The following is a 21462-nucleotide window of genomic DNA, read 5'->3' on the forward strand; positions in this document are numbered from 1 at the left end:
CAGATGGTTGGCGCCCTCTTTGCAGAACAGGAGAGATGGAGAAGCTTCCCTTCCACTCTCGTGGGGGAGAGGGAGTTAGGTGAGGACAGCTGGACCTCGAGGGTTAGTGAGGTGACAGGAGGACGAGGGCTGGGGAAACGGGGGACCGGCCCCTTAGGTCTGGTGGTTTCACCAAAGATGGCGTGCTGGTCTACACTGCGAGTCCTGGGCATACACCACTGTGGCCACCGAGGCAAGGGCCTGGCATCTGCAAAGACCAGGCACAAGGGTGGGAGGTCAGGCGGAAGAGGAGGCAGTCTTATCCCCAGGTCTGCATGATGCAGGCAGGAGGGGTGTCTGTAGGCTGGATCAGAAGCTCGGTCAGTCCCAGCAGGGGGAGTGAGACCCAGTGTGGAAGCAGGGGCCGACCGAAGCCCGGAGCAGCTCACCGGGGCCTTGTGTGGCCACTGCCCCTCTGCCTCTCCCAGCAGCTCGGCGGGTAGAAGGGCCTGGTGCTTCTGGGCTAGCTCTGGTGTGCAGAGCCTGGGGAGAGGTGGCCTCCCCCTCAGGGACATGTCTCAGCAAAGGGTCTTGCTTTGCAGGACCACCTTCAAGGACTTTGCTGACAAGTATGGCCGGGATCAGAGGTTCCGGCTTGTGCAGAAGAGGAAGGACCAGGAGCAGTTCTTCAACCAGTTCATACAGATGCTGAAGAAACGGGACAAAGAAAACAGACTGAGGCTGCGGAGGATGAGATGAGCCTGCGGCCACCCCCTGCGGTCACCACCCCCCCAAAAGGGCCTTGGGCCCGGACAGTCCAATTACTGTTTCATATTGAAGCTCTCTTTGTACAGCGTTCAGAGTCTGACACGTTCCTAATTGCCATGATACGTCGCTCCCTTAATTGTTTTAATTATGCAAATCACATGTAATATACACAAATGATACATCCACAGCAGGTTTGTAATTAAGCAAGCCCCCGCCGACTTCCACGATAGCGTCCCCGGGGTTTCCCACAGTGCCCCTCTCTGAGGTCTCTGAGAGCCCCTCTGTCCAGCAGCAGCTCTGTGGCAGGGAGGGGTGTCCCTGCCTTGGGCCAGCACCCGAGTCCTTGTGTAGGGCGCACATCACCAGCCATAGTGGCCACGCCCAACCTCTGGACACATTGACCACGAGGACCGCAAGTGAGCGCCAAGGCCTGGCTCCCCGGGGTGGGGGTGGGGGTGGGCACCTGGGCCTGCCGAGGGGCACCCGGCAGCGTGTCTGGAGATTCCACTTAAAAATAGAATTATTTTGTACAAATCATCGTGTTAATAGTTGAGTTATTTTTATCGTATGCCCAGAGTTTGCATGAGATTTTTCTCATCATCTTTGTATAAAAAAAAAAAGTTTTAAATTTTTTTTAATTAATAAATATTTTAAACCAAGGTGCTTTTTGTGGCTCTGACCAGGACACAGTCATAAGCAGGGAGGTCTTTCTCTGGAAGGTTCAGCCAGGAGAGCGCATGTCTGGAAAGGCTGCCCGGGGAGAAAGACGCCCTGCTGGGCGCAGTAGAAGGGTCAGCAGCTGGCTTCAACGATGACCAAGACGGCACGGACCTGGCCCTTCTTCCCTCTGTGGCTGGGCATGGAATGACCTTCACTCCGCAGGCCTTGTGACAGCTACAGATGGGCAGTCAGAGGATGCGTGAGAACCTCACCGACACTGAGCCAATGCCGACTCACAGCGAGCCTGCCGGACAGGGCCAGACTGCCTCATGGTTTCCGAGACTGTAACTCTTTAGGGGAGCAGAGAGCCCGGCCTGTCTCCCATGCACGAGGAAAGTCTGGTTACTGACGTGTGTCCTCGAAACAACTGAGGACCGATTGAATGGTTGCTGCCGCTGCCTTCTCCCGAGTCAGTCCGCAGATCGGCCCTTTGGCGCTCGCGCTGTGGTGAGATTGGGAAAGCCAGGGCCTCTGCCCCGGGAGGCAGCCTGGTCACAAAGTCAACGTTTCAGCCAATCGCCTCTGTGCTGGCTTGGTTCCAGGGCTTGCAGCACAGTCCATCGCAGTGTAGGTTCAGCACAGGGGACCCAACCGTCCACCCCTGGGCGAAAGATGAGGCTGTGTGTGCCCATAAAGATTTGTTGTCTTGGAAACCCTGGAATTAGTGTGTCTGTCTGAATCGGAATCAACTCAATGACCAATCCAAACCCAACTCGCTGCTGTCGGGTGGATGCCGATGCATGGTGACCCTGTAGGACAGGGTAGATCTTCCCTTGTGGGTTTCTGAGGCTGTCACTTAAAAAAAAAGTTTGTTTGTTTTAATCCAAAATGGGTCTGTTGGGCTGGCTTCTCACTCATCTGGATTCAGGATCTTTTCGGGATGCGTCCATCTGAAGGAGCATCCTTCTGTAAGCCTTGCTTGTCTTTCTGGGGGCTGACAGTGGACAGTGAAGCAGCCAACACACAAAACTACTGTTTGGGCGTGGCTGAAGAGCGGGGTGATTTAGAGCAGCCTGGGCGTTGGGCACCCCGGCAGGAGGGCGTGGGGCTCTGCACCAGGCGCTGCCCTGTGCTTCCTCTTCTCCTCTTCAGGAGCGGGATGGAGAAGATCCTTTTGAGAGGCACGATCACGTGGGGAGGTCGTCTCTCCCAGAAAGGCGAGACTATAACTCCTTAGGGGAACAGGAAGCCTCGTCTGTCTCCCGAGGAGTGGCTGATGCTTTTGAACCGCTGACCTTGTGGTTGGCACCACAACATGTACACCATTATGTCACCAGGGTTCCTAACTCCCTCCCTGCCACCGAGGTGATGCCGACTCACACCAACCCTCTGGGCCGGGGTAGGACTGCCCCTGTGGGTCTTGGAGACTATAACTCTCTATGGGAGTCAAAGGTCTCATGTTTCTCCCGAGGGGCGACGGGTGGTTTTGAACTCTTGATCTTGTGGCCAACAGCACAGCATGTAACCACAGTACCACCAGTGCTCCCAACTCACTGACAGGGGCCTCAAGAGTGTCACGAAAAGTTTCGTTATCTTTTCGTTCTTCTTCTCTGCAGACTTTTGGAAGCTCCCTGACGTGGGTGCGTGGGTCTCGGCCAGATGCTACTGTAATACTATCACTCGAGCACTCAGGTGGCTTACTGAGCGACTGCAGCCAGAGACCCAACAGCCCACTCTCACCTCTTGTTGACTGGAAAGGGTGTGGCCTCCCAAGAAGCCCCCAAGATGAGGCATTCTAGTTACATGGGGGGGCGCTGTGGGAGACCATCTCAGGGAATGTGTTGAGGTGGGGGGCCTTGCTTCTTAAACAACCCTGCATGAACTCTACTTCTCGCCAGCACCTCCTCACTCTGGGGTGGAATTGTCACCGGGCGCCCCGCCAGGTCCTCCAGTGTGGGCTTCACGTTCCCCCTGTCGTGTCTGCTCTGGACAGCTGGTGCGCTGCTTTGTGGAGGCCCTCAGCAGGAGTACCCCTGCTCACTGGGCAATCCTCCCCTGCTTCCGTCGGGGCTTCTGATCACCTGTTCCGCTCCTGGAGAGAGTTCCAGTCTCAGAAACCCACAGGGGAAGCTCTACCCTGACCAGGGGCCGCCGTGGTAGTGGGAGGTGAGAGTGAGCGGAGTCGGGGTGTGCTGGAGCTGGGGCTGTGCTGACACTGGATGCAGAATTCTGCCCCTCCATCAGGCGGACCCAGGGGCCGTTCTGAAGGACAGTAGTTGGCAGACACACTCCCAGTTGGAAGCATTTAAGGCTAACAAGACAACAGTGCTGTAAACTGTGGTTGCTCTGTGATGGGAAAGGGTCAAAGGGGTGAATTTACACGGCGTTGTAGGCTAGAGTGGTCCACCTGTTCAGAGACTCGGGAAGCCCAAGATTGGGGTGTAGATGATGGAGAGGAATAGGGGGATGCCATAATCAGCACCGCGGGCCAGGGTGTTCATCTCCGTGCACCTGAGGCTTTCACACCTCGGTGGGCAAGCTTTCGTGTGATGGACAGGGCTGTGGACAGCAGCCGGCCCCTCTCTCGGGCATCCCTGGTCCTTGCTCCATGAGCAGATGAGCAAAATGGCCACAGGTTCCCAACAAGGCCAGTCTGCCAAGTCTGTCGGAGGCCAGCGCTGGGTTCCCATTGCGTGAGATTCCCTCTCTAGGCCGGCCACATCAGAGCCCTCTCATTGTTGATGGGACAGTTTCTCTCCACAGAAACGTATGTCTCCTTCATGGAAATGTTTCCGCCGTCGTCACATCCATGTTGTCATAAACAGGCTGACCCCTAACGTGTCAGACTGGGTTTTCTAGAGAAGTAACATCAGTGAATATTCATTCATTCCTTTGTTTGCCCATTTACTGATATCGAGAAAGTGGCTCAACTGGTGCCACACGCAGTGATGCAGTTAGATCCAGTCTGGTTCAAGTCCATGGATCAGATATTAAGGTGGAAGCTTATCTGGATTCGAGATGCTTCCAGGGCTGATGAACCTGGAAGCACCAAGACCACAGGCCGGGGGAGGCAGCAGCTGATGAATCCAAGGTCACTGGTCAGGTGGCAGGCTCTGATGGCTCTCGAGGCCAGCAGGCAATATGGTGGGCCATTGGCACAAGGTTGACGAGCCAGCTACAGGGTCCAGGCTAGCAGTAAGGGAGTAAGGTCCCTACAACATCTGCTTCCATAGGAGTATGCCATCCCCCCGGGAAACTTCCTTCCAAACCATACTGCACCCTGGCCTTCCAATCTCTTGGTTGCTCACAGCAGATCCCATCATGGGATTGATTAGTTAGCCCACATCATGGGGGAGGGCTCAACTGCCCGGATACTGAAAATCCTGGCCAGCCAAGTTGACACAAAACATAACTCTCACGCCCTTATAATGTGTCTCTGAGCCAAGGCATTGATTTCGAGGGTAGGTGATTGTACTTTGGGGATCACACCCATCAATTCGGTGGCATCGCCATGTGGCCTACTATTCCAAAATATCACTCTCAACACTTAGCACTGGCCAATGGCAAAGAGTTCCTGAAAAAAAAAAATTCCATTATCTTTGAATTCCACCTTTTCCATGAACTTTTTGAGACCCGCATGTATCTATCCATCCATCATCTCTCCATCTATCAATTTGTAAGCTATCGTCTATCAACGAACACAGAGCTAACACATCGATCAAGTGTGGCCAGCAGATCCTCAGGGGGAAAGCGATCTGGGAGAAGCCGACTGCCTGTGTGCGGGAGACTTCACGTAGCTGCCTGGAAGACTGTTGACATCGCTCACCCTCCTTAGTCTTTTGAATATATTTTTATACATTTAAAAACGTACAGTGGTCCAATGGGGTGTTTGAGGTTTCTTTTTAACTATCGAGTCTTCCAATTGTCACACGGGCCATTGTCATCTTAAGGGTTGTTCCAGCAGCTCGACAGTAACCGCTCGGCTGTGTCTCGGGGATGGTGAGCAGGAATTAGAAGTCCGTGTTCCACGGGGAGGACTGTCAGTTCACACTCACTCAGGCCGAGGACACACACGAATGCTGGAAAGAGGACACATCATGTGCTCGCTGGATTACAACTATCCTGTGATGCTCCAGAGGCCAATAGCCCTACAGCCTGCCTTTGGTCTGGGTCCCACCTTCCACCCCAACCTGCAGGGTGCTGGGCCCTAGGTAATCTTCTCCCTCCCCTCTGCCACACATCCCCCAGCCAAGCTTGCCTCTGGGCTGTGCCCAGTCCTGCTCCAGCTCCGGCACCTCCCATTGGGCTCTGGGCCTGGGCTTGAGGTTCTCTGACCTCCGTGTCAGTGAGGATGAGTTTCTTGTCCTCTCTCAGCCGAGGGGCTTCGGCTCCCGACCGAGGACGCCAGAGGGGTCATTTGCTTGTACCTTGGAGCTTCTTGCCCGAGGGTAACGGTGCCTCAGAGAGCGCAGCCCCTTTGCTCTCTCCCAGGGAAGTCTCCCACCCTATGGGGGTCCTCAAAGGTTGGAGAGAACCCATGGTACCATGTGGTAGGGCTCTGGAAGGAACCGTGATCAGAACGGGCCTGTGCAATGTTTGCTGGTTCAGAGAGGAGGGACAGGCCACACTGCCTGCATGTCCCCTCATCCTCTCTCTCTCTCTCTCTCTTTCTTGACAAATTGGGGGGGGGGGGGCGTGGTGTCTTACAGCTCTTATAACCATCCATACATCACTTGTATCAAACACATTTGTACATATGTTGCCATCATCATTTTCAAAACATTTTTTTCCTGCTTGAGCCCTGGGTATCAGCTCCTCTTTTTCCCCTCCCTCCCTGGTGACTCCCCTCCTCCTTTCGGTGGACAGTTAGAATCAATTTCCTAACCTCCCTGTGTGAGACGCTCTCTTCCTACTGTGCAATGTTTGTAACCCTCCTTCTGGTTTCCCTTCCCTCAAAGGCTCCCCTTCAGACAGCCCTTTAACAGCAGTCGGATAAAACTTGTTCATCTGCCTCTTCTGCAAATGCTTACGTTTTGTGGTGCTTCAGTTTCCGGACTACGGTAGCCGAGGTGTGAGCAGGTGAAAGGTTTCTGATTAGCTGCAACAACACTCTCAGGTTTGTGAATCAGAAAATGAAATCAGGCCTTTGCTGGGACCCGTCGACAGGCGAGAGAACTCGTGATGTGTCACTTGGACAGAACGACTGCACCCTGATCTACAGTGGACAACCAGAGGGCTGGGATGCAGGGCTCCACCTGAGGAGGGGCACCTGCCGCTGGAGAGGGAGGTTGTTCCCAGGGCCAGTGGAGCGTGGAGGCAGCCAGGAGGCTGTAGCAGAACAAAATTGAAGGCAATTGGAGGAGTGCTTAAAATAAACTCCAGCAGGCTTTCTGTGCAATATGACCCCATTTGTGCCCGCGCTGTCTGTTTCCAAAGCAGCAATCTTTAAAAATTGCATTATACTTCAGGAAACAGACACAATCTTCATGACCTTTATGAACTATGTTTATCTCAAAGAACTAGCCAATGCGGTTTCAGAGGTTGACAAACCCAAGGTCAACAGGTAACACGGCAGGCTGCTGGCTTGTCCCGAGCACCGGAGATCGGATGATGGAGGTCTGTCAGGTCAGAGCCGGATGCAAGACTCAATGCAAGCAGAGAGCTGACAAGTGGCTGACAGATGTTCATCGCCAGCTACACCCCAGAGAAGACTCCCACCCTTGGACAGGAGCAAGACAGAACAGACAAAGCATGCTGCCTCCCACGCTACACCCTTTACATCAGATCGGGGCCATCTATTAGATCACTTCATGGACGGGGTCTGCACTCCTATAAAACTGCAAAACCGGAGACACTCCTGACCCCGCCCAGGGGACACACCACCCGAGCCATCACAGAGAGCCTCCTGCTTCCAGGTCTCCTTCAGCTCCAGGGCTCCCCAGGCACTCTGCCCTGGGGCCACACCACTCAGTGTCTGCCTCCATCTCTACACGCATCTTCCGTTGGACTCATCTGTCTGTCTGTCTCTGGCTGTGCCTCTGTCTTCTCTTCTTAGGAGGACAGCACCCGCTGGATGAGTGCCAAGACTGGTGGACACATCCAAGTGCCAGTGCACAGACCTTGTGTTCAAATCAGGCTGCACTGCCAGGTGCCCAGGCTAGGAGTCGGAGTGTCTGGTTGGGGCACAAATCACCCGTAACAACAGGCATCTTCCCACTGGGGACTGCACCCCCCACCCCCTACCCTCTGTCCTAGGGTGTGATTCCCGAGGTGGGGACAGCATTGCCGAGACTGGTTCACCGGATGGACAGCTTCACTGGAGTTGTCCACCCAGCCGGGAGCTGCCAGCTCCATGCCTCATCAGACAAGGCCCCTCCATGCCCACAGAGCCTGAGAGGTCACAGACGGGCCCTCCTGACGTGACCCGGGTCTCCGTGGTGGTCTTTCAGTGGGCAGGATGCAGATGCCACCTGGAGGGGAAAAGCATTCATCCTTCCAAGACTCCAGGCCTATCCTGATCCCAGTCTTGGAGCCACACATGGAAATCGCAACCCTCCTCAAAGTACCCCTGTGTGAGTCTGGGTACATTAGAGAAACAAATCCACAGAAACTCATATGTATCTATGAGAGAGTTTTATACAAAGGGTAAGTGTACATTAAGAAAGCATCCCAACCCAGTGCTGTCCAAGCCCATATGTCCAACATTAGCCCATACGTCTGACATCTACATAGTCCTCCTCAAACTCACAAAACACACACAATGACGCCAAATGCAGGAGGATCACAGGCCAGTGGGTATAAAGTCTTTGAATCCAGTGGCAGTGTAAGCATCTCAGCGCTGGCAGGGGTCTCCATGCGGCTGCTCCAGCACTCAGGGCTGCATCAGGGTAGGTCCATGTGGCTTCTCCTCATCAAGGATGTCTCACAGGAAGTGAGCCTTGCCAGCTAAGGCAGCCGCAAGCTGGTCTGACCACCACAGAACAAGAGACCCCAGAGCCGGGAAAGGCAAGGCTCATTGAAACATTTATCTCTCTGCCCTTCAATTAATCCCACATGTGTTTATCGGCCAGGTTGGCACAATAAACCTTAACTATCTCAACCCCCCTTCCCCTCCAGCTCCCCAGAAAGACTGGCAATCAGATGCCACTGCCCGCTCACGCCCTCTCTTCACAGCCAGGGCCTGCCTTTCACTCTGAGCGCAGATGTCACAGTGGGGCGGGCGCTCTCCCCAGAGCAGGCACTGAGGACTGCTCCATCACCATTGCCTGGTCAGCAGGCCGCCCAGCAGCATGGTGAGCACAGGGGCAGGACCATCTCCCGGGACTCCCTCTTGGTACCCACACCTGATGCTGAGGGTCCATTTCTGCACAGACAGAGCTGCAGGGGTTTTCTCAGGGGGCCTGGACCTCTGGCGAGGCATGGGCGAGGAGCAGAGCAGGGGCACTCAAGGACCAGGCTGCTTTGTTCTTGGATCCCAAATGCACCCCAGGCTGCTGGACCTGAGAGACCCATGCTGCCCCACTCCCCTGAGGTCAGCCCAAGCTCCCCTCCCAGCTGCCCACTCCAGCCATTCTTCCAAATGAGTCCTCCCTCCTGAGGGGGAGGGACTGTGAGTCTACCTTCCTGAGGGGCGGGGCTATGAGCCTGCCTCCTGAGGGGCGGGGCTGTGAGTCCTCCCTCCTGAGGGGCGGGGCTGTGAGCCTTCCTCTTGAGGGGCGGGGTTGTGAGTCCTCCTGAGGGCGGGGCTGTGAGTCCTCCCTCCTGAGGGGCGGGGCTGTGAGTTCTCCCTCCTGAGGGGCGGGGCTGTGAGCCTTCCTCCTGAGGGGTGGGGCTGTGAGTCCTCCCTCCCAGGGGGCTGGGCTGTGAGTCCTCCCTCCTGAGGGGTGGGGCTGTGAGTCCTCTCTCCTGAGGGGTGGGGCTGTGAGCCTTCCTCCCAGGGGGCTGGGCTGTGAGTCCTCCCTCCTGAGGGGTGGGGCTGTGAGTCCTCTCTCCTAAGGGGTGGGGTTGTGAGTTCTCCCAGGGGGCAGGGCTGCCTGAGGAGGCAGCCTCAGGAGGGTCCCAGACAGTGAGAAAACTGTCTACAGGGGTCGTCAAACTTTTTAAACAGGGGGCCAGTTCACTGTCCCTCAGACCTGTTGGAGGGCCAGACTATAGTTTAAAAAAAAAAACTATGAACAAATTCCTATGCACACTTCACATATCTTGTTTTGAAGTAAAAAAAACAAACGGGGCAAAAATGCCCAGCGAGCCAGATAAATGTCCTCAGCTGGCTGCATGTGGCCCACGAGCTGTAGTTTGAGGACGCATGGTCTACACCACAGGTTCCCAGACTTCTTTTGGTCTACAGCCCCCTTTTCAGGAGCAGAATAGCCTGATCACCCCCTGCAATCAGAAATGTTTGCCCACTAGCCTGGCATCCAGATGGACTATCAGTATGGTTTTTCAGCCCCAAGACTCATCCCAGTGTCTCCAGGGGCCAAGATGGCCCATTTTGGGATACCCTGGCCTAAGTAGGAGGTGGTTTGGGTTTGAGCCCCTGGAGAACAGAGCCTGGGATGAAGCCACCTAGTCCCCAGTCTAGTGCGTCCCTGAGTCCGCCTGGCCCTAACCCAGCGGAGCTTCCCCTGCCCAGCCCCCACGGACACGGCCCACCTGGCTCAGCCCCACAGCAGGAGCTCTGACACAGACACCCCAGTTTCCACGATCCCCACTCTGCCCCGTGCCCACTCATCCTCCTCAGAGATGGTGAGGCTCAGAAGCAGCTCCCCCCAGATCTCCCTGGGGCCCCCTTTGTTCTTGTCGCCCCTGAGACGGGGTCTAGCCTGGTATGGAGGTAATCACTGCCCCCAGCAGACAGATGCCATTGCATTGAGGACAAACAGACTACTCTTAGCCCACAGGGACACGTGCTGGCTCTACACTTTCAAGGTGCCGCAGGCATGGGCAATTCGGCGATTTGTCTTTTCAACCATCCAAGGTGGGTCTCTCCATTGACTGCTTTAATTCTGCAAGTGTCGTAGCAGAATGTGGGTCCCCATCTGCTTTTCATAACAAATAACTCCTGGCAAGCCTGTGGAGCCATGAATCACATTTACGGCCGGCCCAATGTCCTCCACGTCCCGCAGGCTCACACGGACTAGCAAAGCCAGACGGCCGCCACCTTCTCCAGGAACCTCGCCAACGGGATGCGGCCAACGCACTGTGGTCCCAGCTTTTCCTGTGGACACCACACGCTGCCCACGGAGGCATGCCCAGGCATCCTGACTGAACCTCGGGCATGGGGGAGAGGGCTCGCCAGTGGCCCCATCCCCGCTGGGCCTCCCCGAGCTTTTCCCTCTGTGGTGCCCCTGTCGGGCTGGGGACCCTTCAGGGCTTTCTTTGCACAGCAACCTGGCACATGCCCCTGCCTGCTCTGAACCGGGCGAGCTGCCCGTCGCTCTTATCACTGCTCCTAAAACCAAGCTGAATCACAGGCCCCCGGCCATAATGGAGGAGCATAAAAAGCCCGCAAAACACTCTGAATTTTTAGGTTTTATTCGGGATATAAAAGAATTATTTATTACGGCTCCACACGCAATAAATAGTTCTTGCCATATGCATCGTCTATTTCAACCCGAGCCATATTTTAGGGTTGCAATGGCTCATAAAGTCCTCAAATCTGGGCCATGAGGGTCTGTGTCTGAGCCAGGCGCAGCCTGGGAAGCCACCCGGCAGCGAGGGACTGCGCTGTTGGCCATCCCACCTGCCTGCCCTCCACCACCTGGACTCTGTCCCCTGGAAGTTGGGCAGCAGAGCCTGAGGCAGCTGCATCTCATCCTCTGGGAAGGCCACTAGGCCACTAGGGGCCAGCCATGATGGGTGGTGGGAAAACCAAGTCCCAGGGGACCCCTGAGCTCAACTGCATTGAGTGTCCGCTAAGCTTCAGACCGGTCTGCTCGGAGTGGACGGGGTCCAAGCTCGTGCCTAGGTGCAGATATAAGTCGATGCAGAACCGTCCCGGGTGACAGGGAGAGCTTCCCCCTTCACGCCAGTGTTGACGAGACGTGACCTTGTTGGCTGCAGATGGCCTGGTCTTGCTCCTACGGAGCCTGGTGGTGGATTTAAGCCCAGCCTCTTGGTTAGCAGACAGGCTCTTAACGGAGGTGCCACCAGGTCTCCTTTGGGTGAGAGCTGGTGCCCCAGTCCTCGGTAGAGTGTGTGACAGGGACAATAAAGAGGTTCTGAGTGCCCACCGTGCCAGCTATCTCTGAGGGTGGGGGTCAGGATGGCTGTCCCTTTTCCAGACCCAGGCACACTGAGTGATGGCCAGGAGCCCAGCTCTCGGGCTGGGGACTGAGCCAGGCCGGGAGGAGTCTGTATGACTAAGACCCTGGCCTCATCTTTGAATCAGCCCTGTATAGCGATCCTGCTGAAGGCCTGTCACTGGAGACTGTGAGCCCGGGCTTGTCCCTATCCAGGCCATCACTGGGAGTTGGAGTTGCTGTCAGCTGGGGGGAACTTCACCTGAACCCCCAGACTCCCGTTTTCTCCTGCCAAATTGCAGCCTCAAGTCATGGCGATGTCAGGGCAGAAGGGAGTCACCCGGGTGAACACGGATGGCAGGGATTCTGGCCCTGTCTGGCGGGAGACAGGAAGGAACCTGGCCCCCAGGAGTCAGCGCCCTCCTGAGAAGGATGGCATCTGGCTGCCTAGGTGGTGAGGTGGGCATGGGGGTGGGTGAAGAGGGAGGATGCCTGGGCCACTCTGGCTGCCGAGGCCAGTCCTGCACAGTGGGTGCTGCGTCTAATCGCCCTACAGAGGAATCGCTGTAATCCCAGGGCCTTGGTATTCAGGCCGAGATAGGACGGAGACTATACCACCAGATTATGAGTCATATAAAGAAGGTATCAAAACATTTAAAGATAACTATCGAGGGAGGTGGTTAAAATCTGTTTAAATCCTTATCAAATAATAAAAATATCCTCAAGTAAGAAGAAAAAAGAAAGGCTTGGCCCATTAACTCTGAACTCACTTCCAGGGGCACTGAAGGTTTTAGCTCAAATCTTGAGAATGTTTAGGAGTTTAAATCCTCGCTGTGGGTAAGCGTTGGACTTGGAGCCGCAGGGTGGCGGTGGGGACCACCAGCTGCTCCCCAGGAGACAGCTGCAGCTCTCCTCCCTGTCACGATCGGCAGCCTGGGGAGGTCTGCTCAGGGCCGCGGAATCGACCCGCGACAGGGGGTGGGCTTGGGGTTGCTCTTTCATGCTGAGTCATCCGGCTGTGGCCAGCATGGGCTCCCTTGAGGTGGTCCGTGGCTGCTGGGCAACATGGGTGTCTAGGGCCTCGGGGGTAGCAGTATTTCCTGTCCAATCCCCTGCCCCTCCGTACTACCTTCTATACCGCCTGGGTGGATCTCCCCTCCTCCTGGGCCTCCTATTGAAGGCTAGAGTCTAGTCCTCATCACTTCTGAGCATCTTCCCTGGCCTGTCGGATCTACATGTCCAAAGAAGCTTGGTTACTATGAGCATAATTCATAAAGCAACCACTTTCTCAGCAGCATCGACGCCAAACAGAAGTTGTTGGGGGTGGGGTGGCCTTCAACCCTGTTCAGATGCAGCCCGGGGTGGCCTAGGGACCTTGCCTTTGGAGGGTCCACATCTCCCAGAGCTGTGAGGGCTGCACCTCGCGAGTGACTTGCACTCAGAGTTGACAGCCAGAATCTTCTGGATAAGATTCTATAACCTGACTGAGGAGCAGGGAGGTGCAGTGCTGAATGGGCGCATGACAGGGTGGAGTGGAGGTCTGAGAGTGCCCAGGCCTGATGGGGAGATGCAGGTGGTCCATTACACACATGGAGCTACCACTCCCTGGTCACCCTTGGTGCACACCAAAGGCCGTCTGAGATGCTGCGTTTCACACCTCAAACCTGGCTGCACCTGAGCAACCCCTGCTTTTACCCAAGTGAGGTGGTGCCTGAGATGAGTTAGGACCCTGAGATGGTTTTGTTATGAAATATCTCAAACACAGACAAGAGTAGCCAGAGAAATAACAGCCTCATGTACCTCAGCTTCACACCAGCTACACACTCATGTACCTCAGCTTCACACCAGCTACACACTCATGTACCTCAGCTTCACACCAGCTACACATTCTTGTACCTCAGCTTCACACCTCATAGCATGGCCCCCAGCCCCTTTGTGGGCCACACCTTAGTGCAAGCTTGGGGAGACACGGCCAGTCAGGAGCAACCACTGGTCTCTGCGAGACCAGGGGTCTTCCTGCTGGTCTAGGCCTCTATTCTGAACTCAAGGTCAACCAGCCTAGCATGCTGTTTTCTTGGCCTGTGTAGTAGATGGTAAAATACTAATCTGTGAGGAAAGTGGAGTAAAAACAATTAGACTAACATTTACATCTCAAGAAATGTTTATTGATAGCCGCAGCGACTATTGCCCCCAATCCTACTGGCTGAAGGATGTTTCTCCAGGGAGCCCCCAGGAGCCCTCTCTTGTCTGGGCTCCAGGAGGGAAGCGAGGGAAACAATGAGGCCGCGGACTCTGGAACCGTGGAGTGTGGGAGCGTGCTTTTAATAGACTTTTTTTTTTAGTGCAGACTTAGGTTTGTAGCAAACTTGTCCAGAGAGTACACGTTCTCTACGAGGGAAAATAGAAAACTATCGCTACCTAACCAGAGGGGTGCTTATTAAACAAAAAAATATCAAAATGAGAAGGATCGTCTCTACAGATCCCCCTCTGGGTCCACCTGCTCTGAAGGTGGTGTTGCCGCCTCACAAATTCTTCTTGGCAGAACTTCGAAGGCCGACTGCCCAAACCGCAGCCAGATCTGTCTTAGAAGTACCAGCAGAAAGATCCTTAAAGGCAGCGGTGGCGAGACTCCACCTCACGTCCTTCGGACATGTTGTCAGGGAGAGCATCATGCTTCCTGAACAGAGGGGCAGCGGAGCAGAGGAGGCCCTGGACGAGATGGACTGCCCTGGCGGTTGCAACCAGGGGTCAACGCAAGAACAGTTGTGAGGCCAGCCCAGGGCCAGGCAGGGCTGTGTTCTGTTGTGGTGGGGTCACTGTCGGTCAGAATCAACTTGGTCGCACCTGCAGTAGCAACACCGTCCCCTGAAGAACTCTGCACCCTCTATTCACGCCCCATCCAAGGGACCGTGTCTGCACCCTCCAGGGACTCCAGCTGTCACCGCCCTTTGAGTTTCAGGAAGAAAAGACACCCCGGAGAGGCCGGGTCCCGGCTGCCCAGCAGGCTGGGTGGATGGGGTCATGGGCGGATGGGGTCAGGTTCTCCTGGGAGCTCCATCTGGGACCACAGCCCCCTACTGTCCTACAGATCAGGCGCGTCCCCACGGTGTGGCATCCAGTTCCTTGGTGCCGCTTTCCTGGCGGCGTTCCCCCCACCGATGCCCTTTACGGGTTTTCACACTGTCTTCATAATAAGCCTCAGGGGCCTGGGGAAAGCCTCCAAGAGTCCCCTTGCAATCTCCCAAACCATCCAGCCCCCATCCCCTCCGGAGCCAGCGGCTCGGAGTGGAAGGGAGAGGATCTAGCAGACCCACTCAGAAGCGCTGCTCCAATGGCCCACTTTTGAAGAAACTGCAAGCACCGAGCGAGCGTGAGACGGAGAGAGCTTGTCTGCAGCCGCCTGCCGACAGCAGCCACGGGGTAACGTTCCTCCTCGGGCCCAGGCCGGGCCGTGGGCACTGGCGCCCAACGAGCAGTCCTCTTGGCTTCGCCCCTCCATGGAGAGCTCCCAGTTACAGGCCCTGCCCTGGGTCTCCAGGGCCAGAGTCCTCAGCAGTTAGCCCACAGGCGAGTGGCCCCACTCCAGGGTTCACGGTTCTTCCCCGGGCACCGACCACCAGAGAGCTCATTCTGTTTCCCACCACCCTCTGGTCTCGTCCAGTCCATTGGGCCAACAGCTGGGCACCAGTGGAGGCTGTAGATGGGTGAGGGGTGGGGCTTGTGTGTTGACTGTCCCCTGGGTGGGGACATGATGGTCAGGGCTCTTCTGGTTTGCTGGTACCATTGGGGAAAGGGTGAAGGGTAGGGTATACTATCGGAACTGCATGGGTTAAACAGGTCTGATGTGGGGGCAAGGACTCACACTTCTGTATGTGTGTGTGCATGCACACACGTGTGTGCTGCGTGTGCATGCGTCTGTGTGCGACATGTGTGTATGTGTGGTGTGTGTGCATGTGGGTGCATCTGTGTGTGTGTGTGTGTGTGTGTGTGTGATGTGTGGCCAGCCGAAACGCGGGACCTGACCACAGAGGGTCTCCTGAAAGTCTAACAGTAGACACGTGCACCTGCTTCTGTATATCTGGAAGCACGCACATGCTAGGGAATTTTAAATATTTTTTTAATCATTCTATTGGGGGGCTCTTGCAAATCTTACTACAATCCATCATTCAAATGGCATTAAGCACACTTATCCTTGCTAGGTAATTTGGGCACAAGAATTATTAGAGGCGGGACTGTCATTTGGAATGGTAATTTCATTTTGCCCCAAAGCTTTCTTGAGTGAGCCATGAACCTGGGAGCTATGTTGCTGTGCAGGAAACAGAGCCACGGGTGTGTTGACAACCATCCACCAAAATGACCATCCCATTTCAGAGGATGACAGCTTACGGAGGAGACGGGGGAGGTAGGGGTTAAGCCGCTTAGCTGCTAACAGAGGTTGGCCCCTAGAGCCAACCAGGTGTTCCGAGGGAGGACGGTGTGGCCGCCTGCTTCTGGAAAGATCCGTGGCCTTGGAGACTGTCCTAGAAGGCCCCCACGTGCCGGCTGTGGCCTGGGACATCTTCTGGGAAGGGCAGTTTGGAGATTTCTTACAGACGGGGACAGGGTTTCAGATATCACGGGTGGGAAGGTTTTTGGGTGTCTTACAAATGGGGGAGGTTTTGGGGTGTCTTACAGATGGAGGTTTTTGAAGGGTGTCTGGTTGAGGTGGGGGAGACTGTCCCTAGGACAGGAGGCAGGGAGGACGGGCAGGCGGGTGCCCTTGACCATTTTTCTATCTTTGAAATCATGGGTCCATGCTGAGGGGCCACATCTGCCCGGAGCCACCCCCGGCCACTTCCCGCTTCTTTACGCTCCTCCCCGCTCCTCCCAGAGCCCTCCCTGCCAGAGACAGCAACAGCGGCACCACCTCTCTGCACAGCACCCCTCATTACCACCAAGGTTTTCCTGTAGCTCTCCTTCTCAGATTGTCTCCCACCAAGGCCATTCCAAAGATATTAGAATGATCGTCCTGAGTGATGGAGTTCTCCAGCGCTAAATTGGCTCGACCCTCGGGTCCATGGGCTTGAAGTCAAATTGCACGGCCTGCTTTCTTTGTACGCTTTCCTAATTAATTTTAATTTCCAAACATGTCAAGTATTCACGTGCTTCAAAGTTAAAATCATAAAGCAGAATAGTGGCCCTCACTCCCATGCCTGGCCCCTCCCCGACTCTCCTCATCCATTCTCCCAGCGATTCCCTTGGAAAGAAGAGGCCGCAGGAGCCCCTGCACAGGCCCCTGGGGACACAAATGGTCACACTGGTAGCCATGTCCTTGGAAGAGAGGTTGGAGAGACGGCCTCTCATGTCCTCGGGACATGCGATCAGGAAGGACCAGTCCCTGGGTAAGGAGGCTGTGCTTGGTCCAGCAGAGGGTCAGAGCCGAGGAGGCAGGCCCTCCCAGAGATGGGCTGACTCTGTGGCCACAACAATGGACATTTGGGGTTTTCCTTTGGGCCTGAAATCAAGAATACATTTTTTTTTTCATTCAAAGTTAATAACTCTTTTTCCCCATATTTCCCCCAAAAGCATTTGCCGTGGAGTCAGACCTGACTAAGGAGACTACAAGTGTCAGAGAGGCGCCGGCCCCACAGGGGTCAGCAATGGAGCTTCCAGGAGTGGACAGCCAGGCCTTTCTTGTGAGGGGCTCTGGCTGGATGTGGACAATAGTCCAAGGGATGATCAATCACACTGCCCGGGGGTCCCAGAGCTTGCTAGTGTCTCCTGTGGTGAGGGGGCCTCCCTGCTGTCCTCTGAGGGGGTCCACATTTCTCAAGGAGAAACCACACGTAGGGAATCCTTTAACCAACACCAATCCCATAGGGTCCCCTCGGCGGCTGTCGGGCTGTGAGCAGGCGGCCATGTCTCTCCTCCTCCAGATCCATGAGTGGTTTGAACCTCCAGTCTTTCCATGGGCCTCCCAGGCTCTGACCAGTCATTCAAGCACAGAGCACATGCCATCCAGTCAGTCAGGACTCATGACAGCCATGTACAATCCAGTCTGCGAGACTGACTTCGACGGGGCCAGAGCCTCATCTTTCTCCCGATGATCTGTTGGTGGGTTTGAACTGCCGATCTTCTGGCTTGCCATCCAACACTGGACCCACCAGGTCACCAGGATTCCCTCTCCTGAAGACTCACAGCGACCCCACGAGACCAAGTAGAAGGCCTCTGTGGGCCTCTGAGACCCAATCTATACTGGGAGACAGACTCTTCTTTCCCCTCAGCGGGTTTGCCGCTGGTGGATTTGAACCAGTCACCTCATGATTAGCAGTGCAGTGCATAGCCCACTACACTTCCAGGGCCAATTGGTCAAAATAGTGGGCTCTTTTTTATTTACTAAATTAGAAAGTTTAGGAATAACGATACTGGCCATGGTGATGAGGAACAGAGGCCTGGGGACATGTCTGTGCGTCCCTGTGACAATTTGACTCCTTACCTGGTGAGTAGGGAGCTGTGTTGGTGGAGTGGCTCAGCGTTGGGCTGCGATCTGCATGGTTGGCAGTTCGAGACCACCAGCAGCTCTGTGGAAGAGGGACTGGGATTTCTACTCTCGTCAGCAGTTACGGTCTTGGGAGCCCGCAGTGGGTGCTGGGTGTCAGCGTGGACCCAGTGTCAGGAGGAATCTTGATGGCCCTGTCAAGAAGCATCAGTCTGGCGACCGGAAGGCTGGCAGTTCAAGCCCACCAGCTGCTGCACGGGAAAGAGAAGAGGCTGGCCACACTGTACTGATGGGCAGTGGGGGTCGCCAGGAGTCGGAATGGGCTGGGGGCCAGCGGGTTTGGCGTGTTTCCTTCTCCTCCGAGGAAACCGGCCATCAAAGCCGTCTGTCCTCCCAAAGGGTCCGGTGAGCCAAAGCCCCCACCCCAGTGAGGAAGCACAAACCCCTTTAGCTCCACGAGAGGGGAGAATTAAATTGTGGTCCATCATGCGCTAGATAATTACACAGTCATTAAAATGCTTCTGGAAAATTTCAATGACTTGTAGGATTTTTACTGTGCAATGTGAAGTGAAAAAATACAGGGATTTAGGGGCATACATGCAGTATAATCTCCATTATGTAAATGCCTGTGTGGGAGAGGCGAGGCCGATGCAAATGAGATGTAGCAGCTTAGCCCTGGGTTAGGGCATTAGCCTTGTGTCAGACACGCTTCCTCTATCCCCCGCCTCCCACTGGAGGGATGGCTGTCCAAAAGCAAGGCCCAGCCAAGAGCCAGTGGGGGCTCTGGAAATGGAGAGCTGAGCTGGGAAGTGAGCTGATAGGAGCTCTGAGCCCCTCCGTGGCCGGGCACGTCACAGCTGCCCGCGCGTTGCTCTGCCACCTGGCAGATCAGCGTCTTCTCCTCTGTGGGCTATTGGCTAGGGGCACCTCATTACACGTCATTACGCGTTTATAGATCTTAGTCTTCCAGCCCATGTTTTTCCTTCTGTGTTTTCCAATTCTTCAGTTTATTTTCTATTACAAGACTTACAGACACCATGACTGTGTTTGTGTTCTCTCCTTAAAGGCCAAGCCCATATGCCACCGGGGGTCTTTGGGGGTCACTTTGTAAGGGCGGCAGCAGCTCCCTTCTGTGTGCAGTCCCCTGACCTGCTGCTGGACTTGGGTTGTGTCCCCAAGAGCCCTGGGTGGCCCTGGGGTCCCCGAGTGGCATGCGCCTAGTGGGAGGAGCCTAGTGAGTGGGGTTGGTGCAGAGCTGGGCCTATGAGATTAGAGAAGTAGGAGGAAACTCCGGGGACAGGTCCTGTTTACCACCTCCCTGTTTGGGGGCCCAACAAGGGTCTCTGTTCTTCATAGTCAAGGCAGCTCTAGAGGATGCCAAGACCGTGGGAAAGAAGCCAACAGCTGCCTGGTCCCTGTGTCCCCTTTACTAGGGGTTTTGACTTCCTCCCCCGCCGGGGCTCATCTTCCTGCCCTGCACAAGACAACCTACAGCTGTGAGCCTTAGGGCTTTCCTTGGCTGATTTTCAGAAGAGGCCTTTATCGCCCCACCTTTCTTCCTCATGTGTCTTCCTCTGGAAGCCCCACTGAAACCTATCTGCCACAGGCCACCCTGCTGGTCTTTGACATAACAGATGGCCCAGCTTCCAGCAGGACAGCAGCATGCAATCCCCCGCCATAGGACAGCCAGCTAGGCAGCCGAGTGGAGCCAGCAAGAGTGGAGTGTCCCTTCCATCCCCTCCTCCTAGGCAGTGTCTGAATCTCCCATTACTGAGCCCGGTGCTCCCACAGCTCAGCTGAGATCAAGCCACTTCAGCCATGGCTCAGAGAGTCAAGATGCTATATTGCTTAATGAGCAAAAGAAGATGGGCCTACACGTGCAGATGCGGGGACTCAGGGCCCATTAGCACCCAGAGCACTTGGCAGCCACCACATCCCTCCCGCCCCTCGAGTTACAGCCCAGGAGCCAAAGCCCTGGCTGCCTCCAATCAGGGGAAGGAATCCTTAGCTGCAGTGGAAGCTTCACAGGCAGGCATGGGCATTGCCATCGCAGATGTCCTAGGGATCCCGGTGGGCTCAGCGGGCAAGGACACAGAGGCCAGACTGTGCTCTCAGTGACACCTCCCAGCAAGACACTCGGCCCCAACAGACCCACTGCCCTTCTGAGGACAGCAAGATGGCCGTCACCTTCCTTCGGCAGGGCGCCCCACTTAGAGCACCGGAAACATGCTCTGAACCCCACTGGTGTCATGGGTAGTACGCTGGATGCTGTGTTAGTCTGGGTAGACTAGAGAAACAAATTCATGGACACTCACACATGTATAATAAAGAGCTTTATATACAAGAGCAATTGAATATTGAGAAAATATCCCAGTCCAGATCAAGTCCTTAAGTCCATTATTAGCCCATATGTCCAATACCAGTCTATAAATTCCTCTTCAGACTCACAAAACATGCAATGACGCTGAATGCAGGACGATCACAGGCCAATGGGTGGAAGGTCTTGTGGATCCAGTGGTGGTATTAACATCAGCATTGGCAGGGGTCTCCACCTGGCTCCTTCAGCTCCAGGGCTCTAGCGTAGCTCCAGGTATCTTGTCAGCTGCAATGTCTCCCAGGGAGTGAGCCTGTGTCCCGCCTCTGGGGAACCTCCAAATGAGGCCATCAAGCTGCAACCTGATTGACAGGCTAAACTCCACCCCTTCACTCTTAAGTCTCAAATTGACAACAGATTATGTAACTTTTGTATCTGGCAGCTGCAACCTTGTGCTCTGTGGAAGCTCGCGCTCCCTGTTGTTTCAGCATATTGGCTCAATTACGAGCCATGTGAATGCTTTCATATGAAGTGGAGCCCGGTTTCTGCATGAGAAAAATGGAAGTTGCACACTGATTCTGACAAACTTTAAAATACTCTGTGTTCAAAGTACTCATTTCTAATGCAACGGAATAGAATTGTGTGCAAATGACTAGGTCTGCAAGGAGGCAGATTATAGCTTTTAACAGGATGTCTAAGAGGTGCACATTAGAAAAGAATGGAAAGTCAGGCCCCTGAACTTTCAGACTTGAAAGTTCACATATCATTTTAATATATCAGTTCTCTTTCACAGTGGAAATGCTATGCAGAGAGCATTTTCAATAACCTCACTGCCATTGATTTGATTTCTCCTCACAGTGACCCTCTAGGACAAGGGAGATGCACCCGTGGGCTCTTGAGACTGTACTTCTTTATGGTAGTAGACAGCCTTAGCTTTCTCCCAAGGAGTGACTGGATTCCAGCCGCCCGGTCTCCTTGCCCTCCTTGGCTTTTCCTCTTTGTTTTTGGTCAAATGTGGTCTA

The 21462-nt window shown here is 54.9% G+C and overlaps 1 protein-coding gene across 1 annotated transcript in view; it reads left to right on the top strand.

Annotated features, from left to right (window-relative positions):
* Positions 1-1312, top strand: part of TCERG1L (transcription elongation regulator 1 like) — a 147574-nt gene extending 146262 nt beyond the window's left edge. The window contains exon 11 of the mRNA XM_045291374.1: positions 582-1312. Coding sequence (XP_045147309.1) covers positions 582-738 — 157 coding nt within the window. The 3' untranslated portion in view covers positions 739-1312. The remainder of the gene's footprint in view (positions 1-581) is intronic.
* The last annotated feature ends 20150 nt before the right edge of the window (positions 1313-21462 follow it).

This window comes from Echinops telfairi, unplaced genomic scaffold (assembly GCF_000313985.2).
Source record: "Echinops telfairi isolate 266 unplaced genomic scaffold, ASM31398v2 ScPeMD7_70;HRSCAF=299, whole genome shotgun sequence".
Taxonomy (NCBI): Eukaryota; Metazoa; Chordata; class Mammalia; order Afrosoricida; family Tenrecidae; genus Echinops; species Echinops telfairi.